The 27,984-nt window shown below is 34.7% G+C and overlaps 1 protein-coding gene across 10 annotated transcripts in view; it reads left to right on the top strand.

Moving 5' to 3' along the window:
• Positions 1-27,984, top strand: part of UNC13C (unc-13 homolog C) — a 602,011-nt gene that overhangs the window by 450,426 nt on the left and 123,601 nt on the right. For all 10 annotated transcript variants that reach the window (XM_021095034.1, XM_021095054.1, XM_021095023.1 and 7 more), the window contains one exon: positions 25,284-25,410. In XM_021095034.1, the coding sequence (XP_020950693.1) occupies positions 25,284-25,410 (127 nt within the window). The remainder of the gene's footprint in view (positions 1-25,283; positions 25,411-27,984) is intronic.

The raw sequence follows: 27,984 nt of genomic DNA, 5'->3' as shown, positions 1-27,984 counted from the left end.
GAGTATTGCTTCAGTTTGGGTATGTGATGGAAGTAATTACTCCTGTGTCCTTACATCTCTTATCTTATATTCATTGTCTGACACTCAGAAATTTGTCTAGTTAGCAGGGATGAGTGTGCATATAAGTAGAAATAGGGTAAATAAATTCCAAGCAATAACCAGATTAGTCCCTGAACAAAATACATGACAGGATTTACTCAAAAGAAAAGCCTGTAGGCTCTCTCAGCAAAAAGGAAAAAAAGAGTCACATCATGGGCCCAGCCCAGGTCAGCTTTTCAGGACAAATCACTGGACCAGCAGCTGTGATCCCACAGTAAATTCAAAGCTGCAGAAAGTATGTGACCAAATCCTTACAAATTCAACTGATTTTCCTCTGCGTGTCTCCTAAAAGCACTGATTCTTCTAAAATTTGAATGGAAGGGAATCACAATATAAAGATGCCCATTTTTTGGCTTTTCTTCTAGTAGAAAAATACCATGTCTATAAAAGTATTATGTTTTAAACATTCAATTCATTTGTTTCCAAGGCTTTGGGTATGCACAATTTAGAAAATAAGCATGCACATTTAGAAAACATAGATTTAAGTGTGGCTGATCCCTCTACTTTCATCAACAAGAGGAGTCCTCTCTCTGAGTTCCCGGATTCCTTTATGCAGAATCTTCTCAACTCTAAAATATTCAGTATAATATACCTTAGTGTTTATACTCTTGCCATAAAGGCACATGATCATGATTTGATGTTTAGGTACAATTTCTCAAGTCTTTAGAACTGCTCTGATTTCTCTGTGAGTTACAATTAGCCTCTCTAGAGGGTGTGGTGGTGAAATACCTCTAGCATTTCAAAGTCAAATCAAGAACTTATTCTTTTCCCAAATCTGTCCTCTCTTCCTGTGTCCTCTCTTCTATTGTACTCACCCCACTCCGAGGACAGTAACCATATTTATACCTGCAGGTCAGACTAGATGCCCCGCTCTTCCTTATTCTTTCTCTGCAGGGTCGAAGTTCTACCAGTGTCCGCTTTTAAGTATCCTCTTCTTCTTTCTTCTCAAATCCACTTAACAACTGCACTAGTTCAGGACAGAAACATTTCTTCCATGCATTCCTTCCTAGATGCCAGGCTTCTCAAACTGGCTCTCTCCTGCTACAAGAGATCTCTGTAAATGCATTCTCTCTCCATCCTTCCCAGGTACTCCCCCTTCTTCTCTCTCCTCCTCCTTCCCTCTCTTTTCTTCCCTCCCTCTCCTCTACATAAATTGTTATAAATATAAACCACTTTGTTGGGACTCCATTAATAGTAATAATATTATATTCAAAATCTTTGCATTTGTATATCTGCCTAATTCTTCATGAATGCAATTTATGTGTAGTTATCGTATTACTTCCGAAGAAGCAGTCAGAATCCAGTGCCTTTACTGCTTTTCATAGCCTGAGTAATCTAAGCTTGAATTAAAATATAAAATAGAAACAATAAATCTTTGCTTCATGGTGCATGGAAAGTGGTTTACTTTTTTCTTTTTTTTTTAAGGGCCACAACTGCAGCATATGGAGGTTCCCAGGTTAGGGGTCGAATCAGAGCTGTAGCTGCCGCCAACACCACAGGCACAGCAACATGGGATCCAAGCTGTGTCTGTGACCTACACCACAGCTCACAGCAACACTAGATTCTTAACCCACTGTGTGAGGCCAGGAATCGAACCTGAGTCCTCATGGATACTATTCAGATTTGTTTCCCCTGAGCCACTACGGGAACTCTGAAAAGAGATTTATTTGTTGATAATTTTGAATTTATTTAACTATTTTTTTGTTCAATAATCATAATAAAAATAGATTTTTAAATTAGTCTTGATCCTTCTACTCCATTTTCCACTGTTACAGATGAACACAGAATACTTTTTCATCTATGCACTTCTATATAGATGCACTTCTATATTTTTTCATGTTTTTTGGATTTTGGCATATTGATGGAGTTTCCAAATCATTTTAATAGTTACATAATATTTCACCAAATTCATATACCTCAGCTTTTTAAAAAACCTTCTATTTTTGGATGATCAGGTTAATAGAGTTCTTTAAATTACTATGAATAATGCTACACTGAATGTATTCTTGTGTTATACTTTTTCCTCATTCTGTTTACATCCTTGGGGCATATTTCCAGTAGAATCACTGAGTACTAACACTATGATGAGTATTGTGTATATTTCTTGAAATGTATTGCTACATGTACCAGAGTTTTCTGCAATGTTCACTGGTAAAGGAGGTGGCCAGTGTGCTTGTTTCAGCCCACCATTGACAGAATAGGCTATTTGTAATGACGACTTTAAATTTGCTGTTCTAACAGTTTTAAAGTGGTAGCTCATTGTTTATACTTTGAATTTCTTTCATAACTGAAGAGTTGAATGTCTACATGTCTTTCATAACTGAGGACTTGAAATTTTTTATGTGTTTGTTGACTAATTTTACTTGTGTATTTTTTTTATTCATGTCTCTGTCCATTAAAGTTGGTCTTTTAATTCAGTGAATACTATTTTAATTTCAATCTATATGGCTTCTTTATAATAATAACTTAAAATAATTGCCATATATACTTTTTTTAGGATGTTTTCCATTTAGGCCCCATTATTCTTGTTGTAAGGGGTTTTATATCATATCCTTGTTTGTGGTTTCTTTTGGTTTCAGTGTTATCCAGCAAAATATGTTGTTACTTTCTAATTTGATTTCTCTCTATATATAATGTTAACTCTTTAATCCCCTTGATCTTCATTTTAACATTAAAGATCTATTTACCAATAGAAAAATGTCATATGTCTGTGGTTATGGGAATAATTCAGTTGGACGGAGGAAAAATTGATAATGCAGAAGAGATAGTACATGATTGCAACGCCAAATCTTTGAGTGGGAGAAATTTGGTTTTATCTAAATTTGGTTTTATCCTATGCAGGTTGATAGGTTAGCTTTAGATAGTAATAGAGGTAGTTCAGCCATATAGCAGGAGGGGAGACAAAGTACATGGCTATAGAAGGTAGGTTGGTAATACAGTGGTGGGAGATGTGGAATATCTAAGTGATCAGCTGAGAGTGAAGAGAGGAAAAGGTTTTTGGATATTGGTGGAAAAAGAACATAAGTATGAAATAATAATCTCAGAACATAGGGACCAAGTGCTTAGTGAACTATGGAGATGGCTGTCCATATGGAGTGCACCTTTTTTTTTTTCAGTCTTTTTTTTTTTTAGGGCCACACCCACAGCATATGGAGGTTCCCAGGCTAGGGGCTGAATGGGAGCTGTAGCCACTGACCTACATTACAGCCACAGCAACGTGGGATCCAAGCAGCGTCTGCGACCTACACCACAGCTCACGGCAATGCCGGATCCTTAACCCACTGAGCAAGGGTAGGGACCAAACCCTCATCCTTATAGATTCTAGTCTGGTTCATTAACCTCTGAACCACAATGGGAACTCCCTGTACATATGAAGCGTGCTTTTGATGTTTGTAACCATTACTTTAGATGACAGCAGTCAACATGGTTGTGTTTTTTCCAGTCATGTTGAGGTACTGGGATACAGGCACAGAATAGTTAAAGAATTGGATTTGGAGGAATTCCTGTTATGGTGCAGTGGAAATGAACCCAACTAGTATCTTCGAGGATGTGGTTTTGATCCCTGGCCTCATTCGGTGGGTCAGGGATCCAGCATTGCCATGAGCTGTGGTGTAGGTCAAAGATGTGGCTTGGATCCTCTGTTGCTGTGGCTGTGGTGTGGGCTGGCTGTTGTAGCTCTGATTCGACCCCTAGCCTGGGAACTTCCAAATGCTGCAGGTGTGGCCCTAAAATGAGAAAAAGAAAAAAATAATAAAGAATTGGATTTAGCCAGGTTTGTCCTTTGCCAGGAGAATATGACAAAAACAAAGAAAAGCCAGATAGCTGAGAATGTCTATAAAGCAAGAGACCACTCATGGACCATGCTATCAGGTAGCTAATAAATTTATGAATGAGGCCATTTATAGAGAAAATGTGGGTCTTGGTATGCATATATGAGAGAGAGATACAGTAGTAGTCAATGAGAACACTGCTTTTCAAAGAGCAAAAGGCTTAAAACTGAGAGTTGTGGGGAAGGTTCTTGTTGGTAATGACATGATTGGAGATAAGATCCTGGAAAGGGATGGCTGTGGGGGGAGGGAGGACAAACCCAATGGAGAGCAGAGCTCAGGGCCAAGAACCAGGGCACTCACTCAGCCACATACTTAGTTATTACGATCACAAAAAAATTATGACAAGAGTGATTGTGAGGAGAAAGAAGTGGTGAGCTAAGAAATGTAAATCAAGTATGGATAGTAATTTAAGTGTTTCATGAAAGATTCCCACTAATGGTATTGGAAAGTGCTTGCTTCTCCATGTCTTGCCAACACCCGGAATTATCAATATGCTTAATCATTATGAATCTTATAGGTAAAATTATCTTGGGATTAGATTTGCTTTTTCAAACCGAACACATTAAAAGATGTGTATAGTTGCACATCTTTTCAGTGTCTAGTTTGTATGTTCTTTTTCTTTCACAAACTTGGCCATTTTTATGCTGCCATGTTCATCTTTTATTAGCTATTTGAAAGAAATCTTTCTGGAATAGAGAAACTTTCTCTGAGCTATCAACTGACTTACAGGTGTTTTCCAGCTATTTTATAGTGATATTTTATTGAGGTATTAATATATATTTCCAATCTTAAAAATAAACATTACAGCTAATATATATATATATATATATATATACACATACATATATACATGTATATTATATACACACACACATATGCTAATATAAATATATACATATATTTAGTAATTAACAGATTGTATACATAAAGCAACAGAGCGATGTATTTGTTTCTCTGGATTTAATCAATTCTTCTAAAGGATGAAAACTTGTATATGAGTGAAATGTGTATTTTTAAAAATTTATAATGGCTGTAGTCAGTACAAGGAAAAAGACCTATCTTAAGCCTTTTACTCAAAACTTCATTTGAGTAGCTTAGGTTCTCAATAGCAAACCCACACATATTATAGGCAGTACTGCTTCAGATACATTTGTTGAATTTTTTTCAGTAGAAAATGAGAGTAAATTAATGTAGCACTAAGAGAACTGAAACTTTATTGACTATTTTCCTGACTGATGAATAGGTATTAAGGACTCACATAATAGAATGCTTTTAAAGGATAAACAATTTCACACATTGATTTTCTCTATATCTTAAAACTTCTATAATAACATGCTTCACTAAAATTTTCATTTATTGTCTAGCTCCAAGGATAATAGAAGCTGATTTGCTATATAATACAATAGCAATTTTTCTGTATATTAACTTGATAATACTTATCTGGTGGCAGCATTCGGTATCATGCAATTTCAATGTGTATTGATGCTGTTGTTACCTGCTTTTGGAATATGTATATGAGATACTTCAGCTTGAAAGAAGCAATAAATGAACCAAAAAAGGATAACTAATATGACGGTGAAGAGAATGGGGTAAATTCCAGATTTGAAATGAATTGTACTATTTTGTAACTCTACTCATCTTCAAATTACCCTATATGTAATCAGTCAGCAAGAGAACATCAGAAGATAATTGTACATTGTGGTCTTCATAATTATTTAGCCAGTCTTTTTAGCCTTTAAATAATGAATTGCAATTCATTTATTCAAAGTTTTTGAGCTTCTACTTTTTGCCAACACTGATGTAAACGCTAGGGTCTGCATGATAAAATAAAAAATAAGGATCTCAGCATTATAGCTTGATTAGAATAAGAGCTAATAAGAAAACACAAGGAGTCATTAATATGATTCCCCTGCTGAGTAAGAGGTTGACATAGAATAATAGTACTAGCAAGTGATAACTTCTAATATGTGTAATTGGAATCTCCAAAGAAGTAAAGAGAGCCAGAGACAGTTGTTGAAATAGAAGATGGACAAAGAAAATATAATATGTGAAATTGGAGTCCCTGGAGAAGGAAAAACAAAATAAAGCAATAGAACTTATACTTAAAATTGTAATAAAAGAAAATCTTATAGAAACAAAAGACCTCAGGGTGAAAATTGACAAATTGACTTGATACTAGAAAATCAACTTGGAACTGTCAACTTTGAAACAGATCCTAGTAAAATTATTAGATTTTTTATAGATAAAGAAAATATCTTCAGGGCCTCTGGTCATAAAGTGGTTAGTGCCCTTAATTTCAAAAAAGGACCCAGAAAACTCCCTAGCCCCTTCCACACTGTGAAGATAAAAGAAGTCACATTCTGCAGCCAGAAAAGTCTTCCCCAAGAACTTGACTGTGCTGGAGCCTTGACCCTGAATATCCTAGCTTCCAGAACTGTGAGAAATAAATGTTTACTGTTTATAAGCCACCTAGTCTATAGCTTTGTTTGTAGCAGCACAGACTAAGACAAAAGGCTAGTTTATTATTAAGAAATCCATTAATATCATATGACATACTAATAATTCTAAGAGGAAAACCATATAATAGTCTCTATAGATGTTGAGAAAGCACTTTACAAAATACAATATTCATTCCTAGTTCAAGAAAATAGGAGCGTTCCTGTCATGGCTCAGTGGTAACAAACCCGACTAGTATCCATGAGGATACCCAGATTCGATCACTGCCCTTGCTCAGTGGGTTAAATGATCCGGCATTGCTGTGGGTTGTGGTATAGGTTGCAGACGTGACTGGATCTGGTGTTGCTGTGGCTGTGGTGTAGGCCAGCAGCTATAGCTTTGATTCTACCCATAGCCTGGGAACTTTCATATGCTGTGAGTGTGGCTCTAAAAAGACAAAAAAAAAAAAAAAAAAAAAAAAAAAAAGAAAGAAAGAAAGAAAATAGAAATTGATGTATATTTCCTCACTATATTTTTATAAAAATAATTCTCTGTTTCTACATCTATATATGTATTTGTGTGTATATATATATATATATATATATGAAAAATGGAGACAATGCAAATTTGGAAAAATATTAACCATTGTTGAGACTGAGTAAACAATATATGAGAATCCATTGTACTATTTTTGCAGCATTTCTGTAATTTTTACATTATATCAAAATAAAATTATAAAATTCATTATTTCTGAATAATGGAGATGAATGATGAAATAACAGTCCTATTTTACATAGAAGGAAACTGAGCCATAGGAGAAAAATGGTTTGTCCAAGTTGATAAGGGCATTAGGTGATGGATTCAAGATGAAATCCATGTCTCGTTTCCCTTGCTCTCTCAAGTCTGTCCTCTGGTGTATCCATTTAAGCCAAAGGCAGATTAATTTTTCTATTTATCTTTGTGTAAATGTGGGAATTATATCCTAGGCTTCTTTTCCCATAGCACAGAGTGTTGTTTGCCCTTCCTAAACAATAATACTTGTTGAATTGAGTTAAATTACAGTGTAGTATGGATAAATAGAGAGGGAAAGCAAAAAGAATAAGCCTGTGCTTAATTAGTGCCCCAGATACATTGATTTTCTTTGTCTTAACTTTCACCTAAAGAGTAAAAATTGTTAGGTGACACAATGTAAAGTTTAGAAAAATTAATATGAGCAGAAGATTGATTATATAAAGGTAGTGTTCAAAAATATTAACTGGTGGTTTTAACTTCTGGGTGGAAATTTTATTGATGGCACATTATAAATAGAGGAAAAATACCCAGGGGCTTGTGGTTTTCATACTCCATATATTTTGAAAAGTTTTGGCTTATGGCATATTTGACATGATGTAACTTATATGTTCATAAATCCTCCATTATATGAAGTATTTTCAGTTGCTGACCACTGCCTAAAGGATGAGGTATATTTTTCCTGAGTACATATTTTATTGAACTATAGCTTGCAAATCATGGGTATCCAGCTGGATACATTTTTACGCAGTTTGCTTACCTGTTAACAGAACCTCAGAAGTCCCCATCATGTTCCTTTCCCACCACTCCGTAATCCTTCTTAGGAAGTTACTCACTGTTTTGACTTCTAACCCAACATAGAACTTCATTTAAAGCAAACCATAGACTACATTCTATTTTGTGCTGGGCTTCTTCCACTCAGCATTATTTTTTGTGAGACTAGTTTGTTCATTCTCAGTACTGTATGGTATTCCAATGTACAAGTACACATCTATCTATTTATGTATTTTATTGTTGAGGAATATTGGGTAGTTTCCAATTTTATGCTACTAAACTGCTGCTATGATGGTTCTTATACACATGTTTAAGTGAATATATATATGCACACATGTCTGTCAGGGATGTACTCAAGGAGTGCACTTACTAGGTCATAGGGATGCATATGTTCAGTTTAGTAGATACTGCAAATTAGTTTTCCAGAGTGGTTATACCATTTACCTTGCCCACCAACAGTGTATACAGCTTCCATTTGTTCCATATCTCCAAAGGTTTGCTATTGCTGCCTTTTTCATTCTAGTCATATTGGTCGGCATGCAATGGTGGTATAACTAAAATTATAGTTTAATTTCTGCTTTCCTGATAACTAAAAAAGTGAAATTCCTTTTTCTGAAAGTTGTCAACCATCTGGCTCTTTTGGCAACTACTTTTGCAATCTTTTGTCCAGTTTTTAAATTGAGCTTGCCAATATTGTCTTAATATTTCAGATTCTTTATATATTGTGGATATTAGCCTTTTGTTGGATAGCTACATTGCAAATGTTTTCTCTCAATCTGTGGCTAGCATTTTTACTCACTTAATAATGTCTTTTCTTTATTGAAGTATAGTTGATTTAAAATATTATAATTGTTTCAGGTGCACAGCTTAGTGATTTGCTATTTTTACAAATCATACTCCATTAAAAGTTATCACAAAATAATGGCTATAATTCCCTGTGCTATACAATATATCCTTGTTGCCTATCTATTTTATACATAGGTGTTTATATCTCTTAATTCCTTACTTTAATTTGCCGCCCCTTCCCTCTTCCTTTTGGTAACCACTTGTATGTTTTCTAAATCTGTGAATCATTTCCTGTTTTTCATGTACATGAACTTGTGTTAGGTTTTTTAGATTCCACGTGTAAGTGATATCATAAAGTATTTATCTTTGACTCATTTTACTAAGCATAGTATTTTCTGGGTTCATCTATACTGCTGCTAATGGCAGAATTTCATTCTTTTTTATAGCTTATAAATATTGTATGTTATGTGTGTATGTGTGTGTATATATGTATTATGTATATATACTTTATACATCTTTATCCATTCATTTGTTCATGGGCACTTGGGTTGCTTCACTCTCTTGGTAACTGTAAACAGTGCTGTTATGAACATTGGGGTACATGTATCTTTTTGAATTAGAGTTGTCATGCTTTCTGGATATAACCCCAAGATTGGAATTGCTGGATCATATGGTAATTATATTTTTAGTTTTCTGAGGAAACTTCATACTATATTCCATAGTGATTGCACAAGTTTACATTACCACCAACAGTGTACAAGAGTTTACTTTTCTCCCCATCTTCACCAACATTTGTTGGAAAACCTTTTTGGTGTTAGGTATTCTGACAGCTGTGAGGAGTATACCTTATTTTGATTTGCATTTTTTTCTAATAATTAGCAATGTTGAACAACTTTCCATGAAAGTGCCTGTTGTCCATCTGTATGTTTTCTTTGAAAAATTTCTATTCTTCTGTGCATTTTTGATTGGGTTGTTTGCTTTTCTGATGTTGAGTTGTATGAGCTGTTATTTGGTTTGAATATCAACTCCTTGTTGGTCCTATCATTTGTAAATATTTTCTCCAATTCAGTAGGTTGTCTTTTCATTTTGTCAGTGACCCCTTTACTGTGCAGAGCTATTAAGTTTAATTAGGTCCCATTTATTTATTTTATTGTGCCTTAGGAAACAGATCCACTAAGATATCACTGGGATTTATGTCATAGAATGTTCTGACTGTGTTTTCTTTTAGGAGTTTTATGATTTCTGGCCTTACATTTAGATCTTTTATCCATTTTGAGGTTTTCGTTTTGTTTTACAATGTGAGGAAATGTTGCAATCTCTATGTTTTACATGTAGCTGTCCAGTTCCTCTAGCACCACTGTCTTTTCTCCATTGTATATTCTTGCCTCCTTTGCCCTAGGTTGTCAGTAGGTATGTGGGTTTATTTCTGGGCTCTGTAACCTGTTCCATCGATGTCTACTTTTATGCCAGTCCCATTTTTAGATTACTGTAGTTTTGTAATATAGTCTGAAGTCTGGGAGTATGATAACCTCCAGCCCTGGCAGTTTGGGGTCTTTTGTGGTTTCATATGAATTTTAGGATTATTTGTTACAGTTCTGTGAAACATTTCATGGTATTTTGATAGGGATTACATTAACTCTGTAGATTGATTTGAGTAGTATGGCATTAAAATATGTCATTTAATTTCTTTTGTTAAAGTTCTTAATTTTTTTTCCCCACATCCGTAGCATATGGAAGTTTCCAGGCCAGGGATCAAATCTGAGCCAGAGCTATGGCAATGCCAGATCCTTAACCCACTGCATTGGCCTGGGGGAAATCCAACCTGTGCCTCCTCAGCAACCGAAGCTGCTACAGAGACAGTGCCGTGTCCTTAACCCACTGTGCCACAGTGCAAGCTCCTAGATATTCTTAATTTTAACAGTGTAATTTATCACTAACCTCTTTTATTGTTAGTGCTGTTTTTGTCTTCTTTAGTTAGTTTTTGTCTCCTGAAGTTTATGAAATAATCTCTCGTGTTTTCTCCTAAAAGTTTTATTGTTTTACTTTTCAGTTTTAGGTCTACAGTCCATCTGAATCTCATTTTTGTGTATATCCCCCCATGAAGTTGTATGATATAGTAGAAAGAACTTATACTCTCTAAAATCAGACAGATCTGGAGAATATAACAGAAATATATAGAAGGGTATGTGTAAGAGGACACAAAGCATAGTTTTTTTTAAAAACCATATTGAATAATTAATCTAATTTTATTGGCATGGAAAAATGTTGAATGAAAGGAGAGGGCTAATAGTACATAAAGTATTATACATTGTATGTACACATATATTTTAGATACATTAATTCATACAGTTATCCTCAAGGGTAATCAGGCATACTTTAACAACATATTTGTTAATGATGAGATTTATGGTGATCTTTATTTCTTCTTTGAACTTCTCTCTACTGTGTGAATTTTTCTTCAGTGAACATGTATCTTCATTTCCAAAATAAACATGAAAAAAAGCATCCTTATTTGAATACAAATCAGTATACATGGGAGAAGAGTCATCCAGAGGTACCACAACAACCTTTGGGATACTTTCATTCAATCGTTTTTCTTGGCATACGTAGGTGGTAGCTGATTTATGTTTTAATAAAAAATGTAATTCCTATTTAATTGGACTTCTGAATCTGGTACAAGTCTGGCCTGGGGGAGAGACTTTACCAAAGGAACTCCTTGTGTCCAATAAATAGGTTTATTTCTCTAATGAAAAATAATGAGTCATTATAAGATATATTGCTTTTAAGATTTAGCTATACGCTTTGTGAAAGAAGGACCCAATCCCTCCACATCTGTGCATATTTATTAGTGGCCAGTTCAGCTGTATATATTTTGCCTTCCTGTCAAAAACATGAGGGTATATACTCTTCTTCCATCCTCTGTACATTTTCCTCTCATGACTCTGTACATGTTGTCCAGCTATCCCATAATCTCTGAAAGTGTCACAGGCCATCCTATTATAAGTAATTGTGCCACACACACACACACAAGTTTGTTTATATATATATATATATATGTGTATATATATATTTTTTTTTTCCTATTTAGAAGCCTAAAGATTTTTTTTCTTTATTTTGTCTTTCAACCATTCCAGCTGATGTCTTTATTCACTAGTATCTAGATGTGAGTATCTTTTCACTAGTGGAGAATTTCTTAACTTCATACTAGCTTTCCTCTCTCTCCCACAAAAATATAGTTCTCTTGGGAGTTCTCATGGTTCAGCGGGTTATAAACCCAACTAGTATCCATGAGGTTGCAGATTCAATCCTTGGCCTTGTTCAGTAGGTTAAGGATCCAGCATTGCTATGAGCTGTGGCATAAGTCACAGACTCAGCTTGATCCAGTGTTGCTGCGGCTGTGGTGTAAGCCAGCAGCTACAGCTACAATTTGACCTCTAGCCTGGGAACTTGCATACTGCTGCATGTGCAGCCCTAAAAAGCAAAAAAAACCAAACCAAAACAAAACAAAACAACAACAAAAACAAACAAAAAAGTCCTCTTTAACTCTTAATTATTCATCTTATTATTGATGCTTTTCCCTTTGTTTGACCTTTCTTTCTTATATTGGATCAATACTCTCTAACAGAAGTCTCACTGACTACTGTGTCAGTAATCTATTCTCTGATTGTCTGCCCAAAGAATTATCTCTGCATTCTGGAAGAATTTATTAAATTAACCTTCAGATTACTGCTTTGTTTCCTAAGTTGTCAGTTTGCTCTTTATTTTTCCTAGTTGTATTTTTAATTATTTAAATTTTCCATTTTTTAAAAAGTTTTATTGAAGTATAGTTGATTTGCAGTGTTGTGATAATTTCTGTTGAATAACACAGTGAATGGAAATTATATCCATTCTTTTTCAGATTCTGGTCCCACATAGATTATCACAGAATATTGGTTAGAGTTCCTTGTGCTATACTTTTTAACTTGTAGTTGTACTTTTTAAATAAGATATTGTTTTGTTTTGTTTTGGCCTCCCCTGCAGCATGCAGAAATTCTTGGGGTGGGGCAAGAGTCGAACCTGTTCCATAGCAGCAGTCTGAGCTACTGCAGTGACAACACCAGATTCTTTAGCTGCTGTGCAACAATGGAACTCTGATATTGCTTTTTAAAATACATGTACAGAATTAAAACAATCAGCACAAAAGAATATTCTGTGAAAAATTTCTCTTTGATGCCTGACAAATTAACCACTGTTTCTAGTTTCTTCTGTATTTCCAGAAATATTCTAAGCATACACATGTATGTATGTATGTATCTTTTTTTCTTTTTTACCTAAGTGATGATGTATTATCCCTACTCTCTTGAACATTGCTATTTTACTTAACAATATAATTTAAGGTTTGTACTATATAAACACATTTAGATCTATGTCATCCTCTGTTACAATTATATTGTTATCAATGGAAAGGATGTATAAAATATACTTAATTATTCTTATATTTCTAAGTATTTAGATTGCTTTTAATATTTTGCTAAGATAAATAACACTGAACATAATTACTTTTTGTTTACATGTGCAAATATATTTAGAAGGGAAATTCTTAGAAGCAGGATTGCTAAAAGATTTGCTCATTTAAAATTTTAACATATAAATGCTAATTTTTCCCTATGAAGCAAAACAGAATACTTTCCACTGTTGTAATCTGATAGATAAATACCATTTCATTAAATTTTTATTTCTTTAAATGTGAAGAAAGTTATATGTTTCACATATTTAAGGCCATTGTTTCTTTTAAAAAATGTGAAATCCCAAGGAAATTATTAATAAAGTTAAAAAAATAACTATTACCCCAATAATAAAATTAAAAGTAATCAGATATTTAGAATATTGTAACCATTTATAGCTAAAATATAAATTGAGTGAAGCATTTTTTCACCTATGTTCATGACATAACTATTAGTTCCATTTCCCTTCTAAGTAATAAACATGATGGCAACTTAGAAAGCAAAAGAAAAATAGTTTAGTTGAAATCTACCAAAAAAGATGTCTCTACTTTTTTTTTGTACTTTTTATTTTTATATGTCGTGAATAATTGATAGAAAACAATTTTATCCTAAAAAAGAATCTCAGCTACAGGTTACATTTAAATAAGTAATGAGAAAATATATAGGAAACTAAAAGAAATGAAATCATAAAGATTTGAGTCTTTGAAGAAAAAGCCAAAAGCAAGCAACAATTTTGCCATAAAAGTTTTAAACTGAGAAATACATGAAACATTATTTATGTGTGGATTATGTGAGCTATATACATAGGATGAAATTATGCTTATATTTTATTGACAATTCTTAATAAAAATTTAATTGATATACATAGAGGGCCTTTTATTCTAATAGAGAAAATTGGGTCTTTTACGATGCAGCAGTGGCTTTTCCTCATGGGAAGGTGTACACCAACAAATTTTTGGACCACTCTCAGTTACTCTGCCTTAGCCACACTGGCTTCCTTGCATCACTTTGAAGTCACCAAGTACGCATCTTCTCTTGAGGGTCACTCCAGTAGCTGTGTTTCTACCTCAAAAGCTCTTCCAGGAGATGGCTGCATGGTTTGCTCTCAAGCTTCATTCAGTTTGCTTTCATGGCACCTCATTAGAGATCTCCCCTGAGAGCCCTGTTGAAAAATGTTCGCTCAGCTCATCTGCTCACTTATCTTGCATTATTTTTTTCCCAGAACACTTACCACTACTTCACATTCTGTTGAATAGTTTTTATTGTCTACCTCTCTCACTATAATATATATATATATATATATATCCCAAAATTGCAGGAATACTCTTTCTTCTTCTTTGCTTGGTTGGGGAATAGTACTTGGCTCATAGTAGATAATCAGTAGTTATGTTGCATAAATGAATGAAATGCACATTTTTGTCCCAGGTACTACCTTTCATGGAAATGCCTTATACTACCTGTATTGCTAGGACTGTGGGTAAAAGTACAATATAAGTGAAGCTTGTTTTTGTTTATTTTTTTTTACCCTCACTCCATGAATTGTGAATTAACACCAGTAGTTTCCTTGGGCGCATGCAATTTTACCATTATTTTTCAGTCTGTTAACCATCTCGCTTCTTAAAAACTTTCATCTCATTCCATTTTCCCCTTATAGCTATCCGTCTCTAGTTTCCTAGTGCCAGATTACATGGTCCTGTCTTCACACTGCTTCTTGAATTTCCAAGGTCTATGGCTCAGACAAATCCTGCAGCATTCTTCTAGGTGGTATCATGAAATGGTATGCTCTTCCTTCTGGGTGTCTGGAATGGAAGAGTAGCTCCACATTATGGCTGGCCTGCAAAACACTTCACAGATATAGAAGATATAATCCTCATCTGTGTCCTAGATGAGGATTATAGAGGGGATGTTGGTATTGTAGTGTTTAATTTTGGCAAAGAAATGTCTGATGTCAAAAAGGATGTTTGAATGGTACAACTCATTTGTGAACAGATTTCTTATCCAGAAATAGAGGAAGTTCAAGTTTTGGATGATACTGAAAGGGATTCAAGAAGTTTTGGTTCCACCAGAAAGAGTCAGTCTCACTCAAAACCCACCAGTCTAGATTGGGGATTGTAAATCTACAGCAGAATTCTAGGCAGGGTATATCAGAGAGTGTAGCTATGAAGTGTGGTGACCCACATCATTCCTGATTTAATTAAATTGTGAACCTCAGTTCATTCTGGGATTCTGCTGAGAGATTGGTTGTTAGTTATGAGTAGGACTGCCAGCTACAGGCGTAACTGTTTCTGGCATCAGGTTCAATGGTCATGGACTAAGGCAATCTTTTATTAATTTTGCTTGCTTCTTTTTAATAGTGTTCTGCTAAGGCTTAGTGCCAGAAATGCGTCATTAGAGAAACTTGAATATCTTCTCTCTTAACCTACAAAAATTAATATTTGTTCTTTTGTTGTCAATAATTCTTAAGAAAGTTGACTAGAGTAATTTATTGTCATGACTAATTTTTTCTCTTCTTTGCTGATTTTCTTCTTTGGAAGCTTCACATTGGGCCAGATTACTTTTTGTTAACATGTTATTGTTATGTATAGTCACTTATTTTTTTTAACTTTGATTTTATTACTCCAACCTTTATACCTTATAAATATCATAACTTACTTTGGCAGCCAGAATTTTAGGTGATAGCTCACCCCGAAAAATGTTAATGTTACCAAACCTTTATAGTGCTGCTCTAAAATAGATCATGATTCTTATCTCTCCCCCTCTTTCCCTTCCATTCTGTCTTTCCCCTTATCTCCCTTTCTCCTTCCCTCATTCTCCCAGTCTCTCTCATTTTCTGTCTCCTTTTTTTTTTTTTTAAATTCTAGCCACATGGCTTAGCATTCTCAGTATATAAAGAGTCCATGATCTCCATCCATATATGGTAACTATGCATTTATGCTTATCTTTGATAAATGTTTATGTATGTATATTATATATAAAAGTCCAATACAGACTACCAAAGCTTCTGGGAGTCAAGGTTTGGGGTTTGTGAGCACATGATATCTCACAAAATTCATGTGCATTGGGCCTCTAATGCTGGCTTTTTATTTGATATTTTTTACAGACCTTCCATATCACTGCCTCTTAGAGATAGAGCAGGCTGTCAAGCACTTAGAGGGATGTTTAAGAGTGCCCTAAAAAAAATTGAACACTACCAACTTTAGGACTGCACAGAGTGTTCATGCAATAAAATGATGTCACTAATTAAGAACTGGAAAATGACACTGTGCTGACTGATGACAGCAAATTTGCTTTTGGCATAATTATGGATCGAGTGTATACCACCCCAGTCCTGTAAATTAATATATAATTGTATAATTCTGCATTATACATAAAATCCCATGCACAAACTTTCAGAAGAAAATACATTCTTTTTGAGTAACTGCTGGCAAACACTATCTAAAGGAAAAGAGGCATATCCTTCTAAACTGCCAAGTTTTTTCATTGTACGGTTTTAATGGAGTGTTTTTATTCTGGTAGTAAAATATTCACACTTCTCATTGAAATTCAAAGGTTGTATTATGTACAAAATTATTATACTGCAGTTCAAAAAACTAATTAAATGTTTTATTTTGTAAATGTAATGAGCTAGTTAAATCTTTGTTGCCAAAATTAAAAATGTAGGAAGATTGATGGCTAAATAAACTATGAGTCATTCACATTGTATGAGATAAATGCAATATTGTGAATATAGTCTCCCAGTAAGCAGAAGATACTTTGGGAAAATTAAAGATAATTTGAAGTATATTTTTAAATTTGATATTATAATCTCTTCCCTTGTTATTTGGTATGTTGTTGTTAGGATGTAATTATAGTTTATTTTAAATATCTCCTTATAATATATGATTAGACATTATGGGAGAAATACATGATGACATGAGAAAAATAAGCTTGTGGATTTGGAAAAATAACAGCTCACTTTTTAGCTGTTATTTAAGTGGTAATAATGATTGCTCAAAATATAGCTGAGAGCTTACAGGCATCAAACAAGGCTGACAGGAAAATAAAGTGTGATATTAGTCTATCTGCAAAATGTATGTATTTTAATTTCTGTGATTGTTTCTCTCTCAAAGCCTAAATACAGATTTCTTAATGTGAACTTCAAAAATATGATTAACTGATTTCCTGTGTGATGGTGGATCAATTCACAGTGGGGTTTGCTAAAGGTTTTTATACTGATATAGTTCCTGAGTGTGTGTGGGTGGGTGGGTGTTTGTGTATGTGTGAAACATGAAATTAGAAAGCAATAGTTTGGAGGTTAATTAATAAGTGCATTTTTTTTTTTTTTTTTTAGGGCTGCACCTGAGGCATGTGAAAGTTCCCAGGCTAGTGGTCTAATCAGAACTGTAGCTGCCGGCCTACAGCCACAACGCCAGATCTGAGCCACATCTGCAACCTACACCACAGCTCATGGAAATGACATATCCTTAACCCACTGAGAAAGGCCAGGGATCAAACCCATGTCCACATGGATCCTAGTCAGATTCATTACTCCTGGGCCACAATGGGAATTCTAATAAGTGTATCTTAACCTTTAAAAAAAACCTATGTGTGACCCCTTGTAGCCTTAATCCGTAACAAACGATTTAATACAGTGCCAGTTTATTTCTTACTTGTACAATTTAAAGTAGGTGTTTCTGATTGGGCAGCCCTCCTCTGAGAAGTGGCTCAAAGACCCAGACTTCTACTCTCTAGCACCTCTGTAATCCTCTAGAGTCTCAGAATCCTCAGCTGGATCTTCTGCCTCTGGTAGCACATGAGGGAAAAGAGAGCAAAGAGGATTTCACAGGAGGTGTTTTAGGGCATGACTTAAAATGGCATTATTACTTCGTCCCAAAATTCAATCATAGGCCAACCTATTGCAAGAAAGGTTGGGAAATATAGTCTGGCTGTGTGCCTGGGAGAAAAAGGACTTGGTTTGTTAGCTAGTTAATTAGTTAAACCTGCCACAGGTACTGAGTTTCATGATGATTACAAGTCACTGATGAAAAAAGGTTAAATTATATTTTCTACTTCAGGACAAGCATCACAGATGGACCTTATTATACATGAGTATACCCTTTCCATTATCAATTGACTTTTTCTCAAGATCAAACCTACCTCATAACTATCTCAATAAACTGAAAACCTCTTACTGTATCAGTTGAAGTACGTAATGCATGTAAGATGTCAATTACTCTTTGGTTGAATTGGCAGAATGTGAAAACAGATGGTACTAGTCTCCCATTTCTTTCCATAGAGAGCAGAAAACATTAGTTGAAGGTGCACGAGAGAGATGCAAGTTAAAAGAATAGAAACTAATTCCCCTGAGCATGAAAACAGTTCTATTAAGGAGAGCATTCTTATTAATTCTTCGAAGTTTTTTTTTTTTTAATCACAGGGGCTAATAAAATATTGATAGTTTCTCATATCAAGTAGTTCTGGAAACTAGAATGGATGGTCTCTATGTTAGAGAAAAACCAGATTTCATCTTTTAAAAAGACTTATTCCTATCTCTTCTCACATCCATCCTCAATAGGAGAGATGTGGTACGTGGGGGACAAGGGAGAATGGCCTGGCAAAGGTGTGGCTCCAGAAAATTAGTTCCTTTCCTGGAATTGCGGGAACAGCAGGGATGAGAAGAATGTAGGAAAGCAGAGAGCTTGAAGAGTTCAGGAGAATGGGTTTGGGGAGGTCTATTCCTGAGCAGAGTGCCCAAATAGGGAAGAAGGCAAAACTGCTGCATTTAGGTGAAGTGTAAATGGGTTAAGCAAGTAAACTGAAGGCCTTGTCTAAAAAACCAACTGGGACACTGCCTGCAGCTGGTTTTTACCAGCTTTCCAAAGTACAGAGGTGACTTTGTTGTAAGGGGCAGAGATGGATGAACCTTTTCCTTTTATGACACAACATAAGTTTAAAGTTCACCCAAACTTACTACCAAAACATGAGTAGAGAGAGGAAAAAGGCCAAAGCTGTAATTGGAACAGTAGTTATAAGGTTTCACAGAGGAGACACATATATATGAAATAGTATTAGCTTTTCTTATAGGAATTTCTTTTTTTATATAATGTGTTCACTGGCTCAAATTCTTCTTTGGGTGCTAGACCACTAACAGCAGTTTCTCTCTTGTTCACCTAAAATATAACATTGAGCTAAATTCCTCTCCTCCAGGAGACCACATCTCTGTGTAGATGTCAAATCATGGCATTTGCCGTATAGTATTAAATTTCCTGTTATGGGTCATCCTTCCTCCATAAGCTTTGTGCACATGGGTCCTTCATCGCATATATCCAGTGCCTCTCATGTGACCTGGTACAAGATACACACTCAATAAACATTTTTGTTATCAGATGGGGCTGGTACCCTTCCCTTCACAATTCTGATAATCTGCCAAAACTCTTAGAAGATGTGGCATATTAAGTCAGGTTTCCAGCCCTAACATTTGCAAAGGCAAGAGCAAAAGTGGAACTCCACATATCATAGGTCTAAATATTTACCATTTCTAAAACAAGCTAATAAACTTACTTTCATATTGATGAAATAAAAAATGTGAAACAACTTTTTTAATGCACTTAAAGTTGATGGAATATCAAAGATAATTTAATTATAATATGTATATTTGGGTGTGCTGAGAAGCAATGTTTGAGTTTTGCAGTAAGGATATAAATAAATCAAATTATTATATTTTTATTTCAGAAATGTATTTTATACTTATTTCAACAAAATTACTAATTATGTAGTTATAATGAAACATTTCACATATTTGGTATTCTATTTACAGTTGTACCAAATAATACAACCTTTCCCAAGTCACATGATATCTGCGCTTTTTAATTTTTTTCTGTTTTAAAATATTTAAGCACAGCTCGTCTTTGAACTTTTTAAAATTTCTTCGCAGCCTTTTTATATTCATTCTACCCAATTCATATTTTATTGAAGTGTAGCTGATGTACAACACTATATTAGTTTCAGGTATACAACATAGTGATTTCAAATTTTTATAAATTATATTCCATTTATAGTTTTATAAAATATTGACTATATTCCCTGTGTTATACATAGCATTTTTACTTCTTAATCCCTTACCCCTATCTTGCCTCTCTGCCTTTCCCTCTTCCCACTGATAACCACTAGTCTGCTCTGTTGCTGAGTCTACCACTTCTTTGTTGTATTCATTCATTTTATTTTTTTTTAGATCCCACCTGTAAGTGACAGCATACAGTATTTGTCTTTCTCTGACTTTTTTCACTAAGTATAATATCCTCCAGGTCTATCCATGTTGTTGCAAATGGCAAGATTTCATTCCTTTATATGGCTGAGTAATATTCCATTGTGTATATATACCACATCTTTATCTATTCATTTGTAGATGGGCACTTACATTGCTTGCATATTTTGGCAATTGTAAGTAATACTGCTATAACACTCGGGTGCATGTATCTTTTCAAGCTACTATTTTCATTTTCTTTAGATGTATATCCAGGAGTGGAATTTCTGGATCATATTCTATTTTTTGTTTTTCAAGGAACCTCCATACTGTTTCCACAGTAGCTAAGCCAATTTACATGCCCAGAAACGGTGTACTAGGGCTCCCTTTTCTCCACATCCCTGACAACATTTATTATTTGTGCTCTTTTTGATGACAGGCATTTTGACAGATGTAAGATGGTATCTCATTGTGGTTTTGATTTGCATTTCCCTGGTGATTAGTGATGTTGAGTATCTTTTCATGTGCCTTTTGGCTATCTCTGTGTTATTTAAAAATGTTTATTCATGTCTGCAGCCCATTTTTTAATACCATTGTTAGGAATTTTTTTGAGTTATATGAGCTGTTTATATATTTTGGTTATCAACCCCTATGGGTCATACCATTTGCAAATATTTTTTCCCATTCAGTAGGTTGCCTTTTCATTTTGTTGTTGGTTTCCTTTGCTGTGTAAAAACCTTTAAGTTTAATTTATTTATTTCTGCTTTTGTTCTCATTACCTTAGAAGAAAAAATTCAAAAAAATTATTAAGATTTATGTCATACGATGTTCTGCTAATGTTTTCTTCTAAAAGTTTTATGTTTTCCAGTCTTACATTTAGGTCTTTAATCCATTTTGAGTGATTTTTTTTTTTTTTTTTTTTTTGTATTTGGTATGAGAAAAAAGTTCTAATTTCATTATTTTACATGAAGGTGTGAAGTTTCCCTTTACTAATTATTTTGGATACAGATGATTTTACAGTCGTTTAACCTTAATTTTAAAGTGTTCTAACTTTCCTACATTTACTACCTTTGCTATATATTTGTCTTTACTGAGGAGCTTTTTCTTTTCATAATTTTCATGTTTCTCACTGTAGTCTTTTTCACTTCTAGAACATTTAACTTTTTCACTTAACAGTTCTTGTATAAGCTGAACTCTTTTAGCTTTTGCTTTTCTATAAAACTTTTGACTTCTTCAAATCTTAATGAAAGCCTTGCCTGGAAGAATATCCTTGGTTGTAGGTTTTTCCATTTCATCACTTTAATTATAACATGCCACCCTTCTGACCTGCACAGTTTCTCCAGAAAAATCAGCCGATTGCTTTACGGAAGATCCCTTGTCTCTTTTCCCTTGCTACTTTTAATATTCTCTCTTTATCTTCAATTTTTGCTATTTTAATTACAATCTGTCTTGATGTGGTCCTCTTTGTGTAGATTCTGTGTGGGACTCTCAGTGCTTTCTGCAGTTGGAGGTTTGTTTCTTTCCCTAGGTTAGGGAAGTTTTCAAGCCAGAGACCTTGATCTAGTGTCTGCACACTGGTATGTGGGGCTGGGTCATGAGCCCTTTGGTGGGCGGGGCAGTGTCTAGGGATTGCTGTGGGCTAAGGGGCTCTTAAGGCAGTCTTTCTGTTGGTAGATGTGACTGTGCCTCTGCCCAGTTTGTTGCTTGGCCTGAGGCATCTAAGCATTAATGCCTTCAGACTAGTGGATGGGCAGGGGTGGATCCCCAGGCTAATAAGCTAGAGGGAGGATTCCAAAATGAGGCTTGCCAACACCAATGTCCACATAGTAGGATGAACTCCCCAAAATGACTGTCACCAGGGTGAGCTTCAGTTGCCCTCTGCCTCTCTAGGAGATTTCACTAAGATCAGCAAGTGGTCTGACCCAAGCTCCTTTCAAATTACTATTTCTGCCCTGGGTCCCAAAGTGTGTAAAATTTTGTGTAATCCCTTTAAGAGTGGAATCGCTATTTCCCACAGCCCTTTGGGTTTCCTAAAAGTAAGCCCCACTAGCCTTCAAAAACAAATATTCCTGAGGCTCAGCATCCCAAAACTGGGGAGCCTGATGTGGGGCTCAGACCCTTGCACTTTAGGGAGAACCTGTGAAATGTAATTATTCTCTTGTTTGTGGGTCACCCACCCAGGGGTATGGTCTTGATTAGACCTCAATTCTGTCCCTCCCACCCTTCTTGCTCTGGTTGCTTCTTTATATCTTTAGTTATAGAAGGTCTTTTCTAGTACATTTTGGTCTTTTTCATAAATAATTGTTCTGTAAATAGTTGTCAGCTTAGGGTCTTCCTAGTCTACCAATTTTTTTTTTCTTTTTTTTTTTTTTGTCTTTTCTAGGGCCGCTCCCGTGGCATATGGAGGTTCCCAGGCTAGGGGTCCAATTGGAGCTGTAGCCACCAGCCTACGCCAGAGCCACAGCAACATGGGATCCGAGCCGCGTCTAGTCTACCAATTTTTTAATGCTTTCTCTCCCTACATACATTCTTAAAATATAAAGGATCTAAATATAAATGGTATTTTATTCAAAACAAACATGATTTGAATATATATTTTATAAAAGCATGATTTAAAATAAACTAAATACAAAAATTAAAGTTTTAAATTATTTTCATGTATGCTTTCAGATTTAGTTCAAATGTAGTTCTCAGAAAGTTATTTCCTTCTAAAATATTCAAAAGTATTTATTAAAATGAAGGCAAATGAAAGTTATTACTTTGTATAAACTTTTATGCAAATAACTTGAATAAAGCCAAAATTTAATGAGTTAAATCTCATAAGTCTAAATTTCAAAAATAAAAATACTGACAGTTCTAGAATTCAATAGCCATCTAGTTGGCAAAGAATCAGTATCAGGCTTCATGTATATATGTAGAAACCATGCATACGTAAACTTTGAAAGTAATATAAATCATCTAATATTCAAAATATTTTCCACCTGTTTTGCAATCTGCATTAATTAATGAGTGCTTTCACATGCATGAATTGGAACAAAAAAATGGGTGCTTATTTATACTTTGCTATGCAATAATCTATTGCATTTATGCTATCCAGAAGAAGAACCTGGTGAGTGAATTAATTTACCCTTTCTCTTACCTAAAGCCTTCCATAGCTCAAATTCCTTTCCATACTACAAAGCTGTGTCTGTTTCTGTGGTCAGCAGTGGCAATCTGCAAACTTTGATAAGCATTTGGACAGTCACCTTTGGTTTCTAGGATAGAGAACAAAAGATACGTCAATGCATTTATGCGGCTTAGAAGGTGTTAATAACAGGAATAAGTGGTTTTAGTCACGAAGGCAAATATTGAGAGTTCTGGCTGCCTCTGGGCCAGTACCAAGAGTAGGATCCCAAAGGACAGAGGGAGCCATACACTATTTAATTTCAGATGTATTTATGATAAGTAGATCTCACTCTAAGTATGGGTCCTAGGATGCCTAGGATGAGGGTCTTTCCCTATCTGGATTTCAGAGTAGGAGTGCCTTCAACTCCTATGTATAAGTTTATCAAATAAATGGTTTTTCTTAAGGCATGGAGGGATACTATCATCTGAAGGGAGAAGGATAGGGGAGAACCACCATTGACGAGGGGAGAGGGTGAAATGAATTTGGAAGAATTTTATAAATAAAACATTACCTAGTTGGTAATTTTGCATGGGACTTTGGTCTATAGTTACAGTATATTACTTTTGTTACAGGTATATTCTACTTTCATTTCTATATATATACATATATAGATGTATATGTATGTGCTCACACTCTCTCTTGGTTCTACAAGTTGTCTTGAATTAATCGTTATTTAGATAATTTGAAAGTTTGTTTTGGGGTTGTTACCGCTTGTGTTTATTACTGAGATTTAACCTCTATACTCAGGTTTTGAAGAGCAGAGGTGCCCTCAGTTACTTTCTAACAATCAGATTGCTTCAGTTAGTGTTTTCAGCCTGGAATGTAAAGGATATTCCTACTATGAATCAAAGCCCTTAGATTGAAGGAGGTTCACAGACCTTAGCCAGAACTTGTCAAAGGACATTTTCAACCTGCATATAGTTAGAGATATTTGGGGTTTGGTTATGTCTATTCTTATAGCCAGATTTGGCCAAGATATTAATATTGAGCAGCGATGAATGTGTTCAGTAACATTATTTTTGTCTGTATTTCCTAGTACTATATGTCCAGATCTAAATAACAGTTTTACTTTTGGAGCAAGAGAGAAACAAAGTCACATATTAGAAAATCCTGCAAAAGAAATGTCAAAAAAAAGGTCACAGGGTACAAATAGCTTTAGTTGAACTTAAAAGGTGGGGAAGAAATCAGCTGGCTTAGAAGTTAGATATATTTCCTCTCCTTAATTCTTTAAGTATTAAAAGTCCAGGCCAGAAATGTGATCTACTCATTCACATTTCTGGTATTAATCATGGATTATGCCTCCTAGTTTGATTCATGTTTTATACATGCCTACACATTTTAATTCTTTCTGGCACATTGCATCAGGCTGAAAGTAGTCAAAATATGAAAGCTTACAGATAAATAGAAAAATGTTGGTACTTGATCACTCTTTAACTCACCAGAATTCTTATCTTTTTCAGGAAGGCACATTAGAGCATTCAGATTATTTCTCTTACTGCCTGACCTATTCTGCATAGGACCAAACAGATGATTTTTGCATTTTGTAAAGTTTCGGGTCTTTCTTTAGCAATTCACTTTGCCTTTACCTCAGAGACGCTATTTTCTTCCTTTTTGAAATCCTAATAACAAAAGTAGATTGGAACACATCATTGTTGGCAAACCAAACTTTATTAAATGTTTGATTTTATCTGTTATAGAACATGAAAAGCAGCGGTTATGCAAGAGCACCGATTATATGAATTTGCATTTCAAAGTGAAATGGTTTTATAATGAATATGTGCGAGAACTTCCTGCCTTCAAGGATGCCGTTCCTGAATACTCCTTGTAAGTAGTGATTTTCACCCCAAAGTTTATTCTCAATTCGTAGTCCTATAAAATTACTCCTGAATTATGCAGTCCTAAAATCTCTTCACATAATGTTCACTTGAATGCAGACATTTATATTATAAAATTAACATTAAGTGATTTGCATGTCTTTGGGAACAATATATTGAATTGTGTTTCATTTTCCAAGTATGCCTTACTTGGATATTCAACTCAAAGAGAAAGAAATACATAATACTTGATATATAATAGTACACATGATGAGATTATTTCCTATAAAATAGCTTAAACTCAGATTTTGTTGGGAAAACGACAGGTGCTTGCATATTGATCTGTATAATCCAGATTTCTCTTTATTTCAAACTGAGAAATGTCTTAGAACTTAATATTTTTAAAATCGAAGTCATTATTAAACAGATAATACTTTCATAAATTTTTATAATCATTGATACATTTATAATCACTTAATCAGATTTATAATACCCTGCATTTGATATTTATCATTCTGTTCAGGGGATCTTCCATATTCTAGGCACAATGCCAAGTGTTATAGGACAAGGATGAATAAAATAAAGATCTCACCCTGAAGAAAGCTTATACTCAAGGAGATATTGATAAGTACAAAAATCATGATAAAGCAAGGCAAAATGAAATAATTACTAATTCAGGTAATATAAGCAAAGTGCAACAGGGTCTTACAGAAGAGAGATATTACCCTTCTTTAGGAGATTCTACAGAGTATTTATGGATGGCATAGTATTTGCTATAGACTTTGAAAGTTTGATCAGGTTATGGCAGGAAAAGGAAAGGAAATTTATGAGCATAATTTGAAGAAAGGAATATATGGGCTATGATCCAGGGAAATAGTGCCATTCCAGTGGAGTCATAGGGTATAAGATGAGTAGAAAGTAATGTAGAGAATGTGCATTTGAACTAGATTACATAAATACTGTGAAGCTTTTACTGCTTTCATTAGGCATTGTGGGGTTGGAAGAAACAAAGAATGGGTAATAGGGAAGAGATTTAGAAGGCAGTGAGTAATGTAATGATGAGATTAGAATTTCCCATTTAAATAACTTTTTCTCTTAGAAGTTTATAAGATAGATTGGGACAGTGGGAGAAGTTAAAAGTTTATACAAGTAATAGAGTAATTGTAGTAAAAACATAAAGGATGAAGACATGTGGGAAAGAAATTTCAAATATGGAATTTATAGAATTTGTCAACTAAGTACACATAAGGACAAAAGAATGAAAGAATAGTTAAATATGAAGTACACGGCCCTAAGCATTGGTGTGTATCATTGACTGGAAATAAGGAAATAAAAAAAAGGGGAGCTATTTGCCAGAGACTTCTGATTCTGGCTCTCTCTAGACTAATTAAGATACATCAACTAACCTTCTCACTGTAAACCAACTATAAAAGTTGAATAAAATTAAACAGCATCTGAGAGCAATTAAGACAACCAGGAATTGAGACATTAAGTTCCCTGAGAAAAATGCATTGTGATGAACACTGTATTTGCTGCGATTTCTCCCCAATCTTCCCCACCTACCTGCATTTACTAATTTGCCATACAAATCATGGTGGTCAAAGAGAGAGCAGTAACCCAGAGTCTACAGTGATCTTCCTGGGCTAGAGAAACAAACATTGGAATTCAGGGCCATGAAATTGCTTGGATTTGTGGGTTCAAGATCCTAGAACAAGGATGCAGTTTCTTCTTGAGGTATTCTCTGATTTCTGATCTGCTCCTGTGTGGAGAGTGAGGTGGAAATAAGCAAATAGAAAGCAGGCACTAAGAGATTAAAAACTAAGTAGACAGTTCAGCAGTCTTATGGTTCTAGGAAGACAAAATCAGAAGGCAAAGCTTCCTAAGAAAGAAGAAGCACTATAAACACCCAGGGTTTCAGGTGGGATCCCTGAATGGCTGTCCTAAAAATAAGGGCCAACTGGAAGTAGCCAGCCTAAAACTCAGCCTTTTCTAGATCGTGGTGAATTCCCTGTATTCTGCCTACAAGGAGAAACTTAGATCCACTCAGGAAGAAATGATCAGCCAAAGGTCCTGGTTTTTTTGGGGTTTTTTTTGTTGTTGTTTTGTTTTGTTTTTTTTAATAGCAAACTCTTAATATTTAACAAAAGATTGAAGACTGCTAGGCAATAGGACTAAATGTCTAGAAACAAAGAGAAAAAGAGGTATAAGCCTTATCAGATATAAAATTTTATGTGTACTTCAAATTGTGGGAGAATTTCAACAGAAGAATAGAACCTATAAGAAGAATACAGTGGACATTGTAGAAATGAAATAAGATAAAATTAGGAATGTAATCGATGGTCCTAATGGCACAAGTGGTGCTAACTAACTGGAAGATAGTTTTGGAGAAAATTCATATAAAAACATAGGAACAAAAAAACAAAATATAGAACAATGGAGCAATGGATATATGGGACAAATTATAAAGGTTGAATGTACAAAGAATTGAGCCCCAGAAAAGGCAAATAGAGAAAGACTAATATTATAACAAGAGCATGAAAAGATACTAAATATGGATTTTGCAAAACTGATAGAAAACATGAAG

The sequence above is a fragment of the Sus scrofa genome, chromosome 1, assembly GCF_000003025.6.
Source record: "Sus scrofa isolate TJ Tabasco breed Duroc chromosome 1, Sscrofa11.1, whole genome shotgun sequence".
NCBI classification, from domain to species: Eukaryota; Metazoa; Chordata; class Mammalia; order Artiodactyla; family Suidae; genus Sus; species Sus scrofa.
The sequence above is the reverse complement of the archived record's forward strand: the minus strand, read 5'-3'. Positions and strand labels throughout refer to the sequence as shown.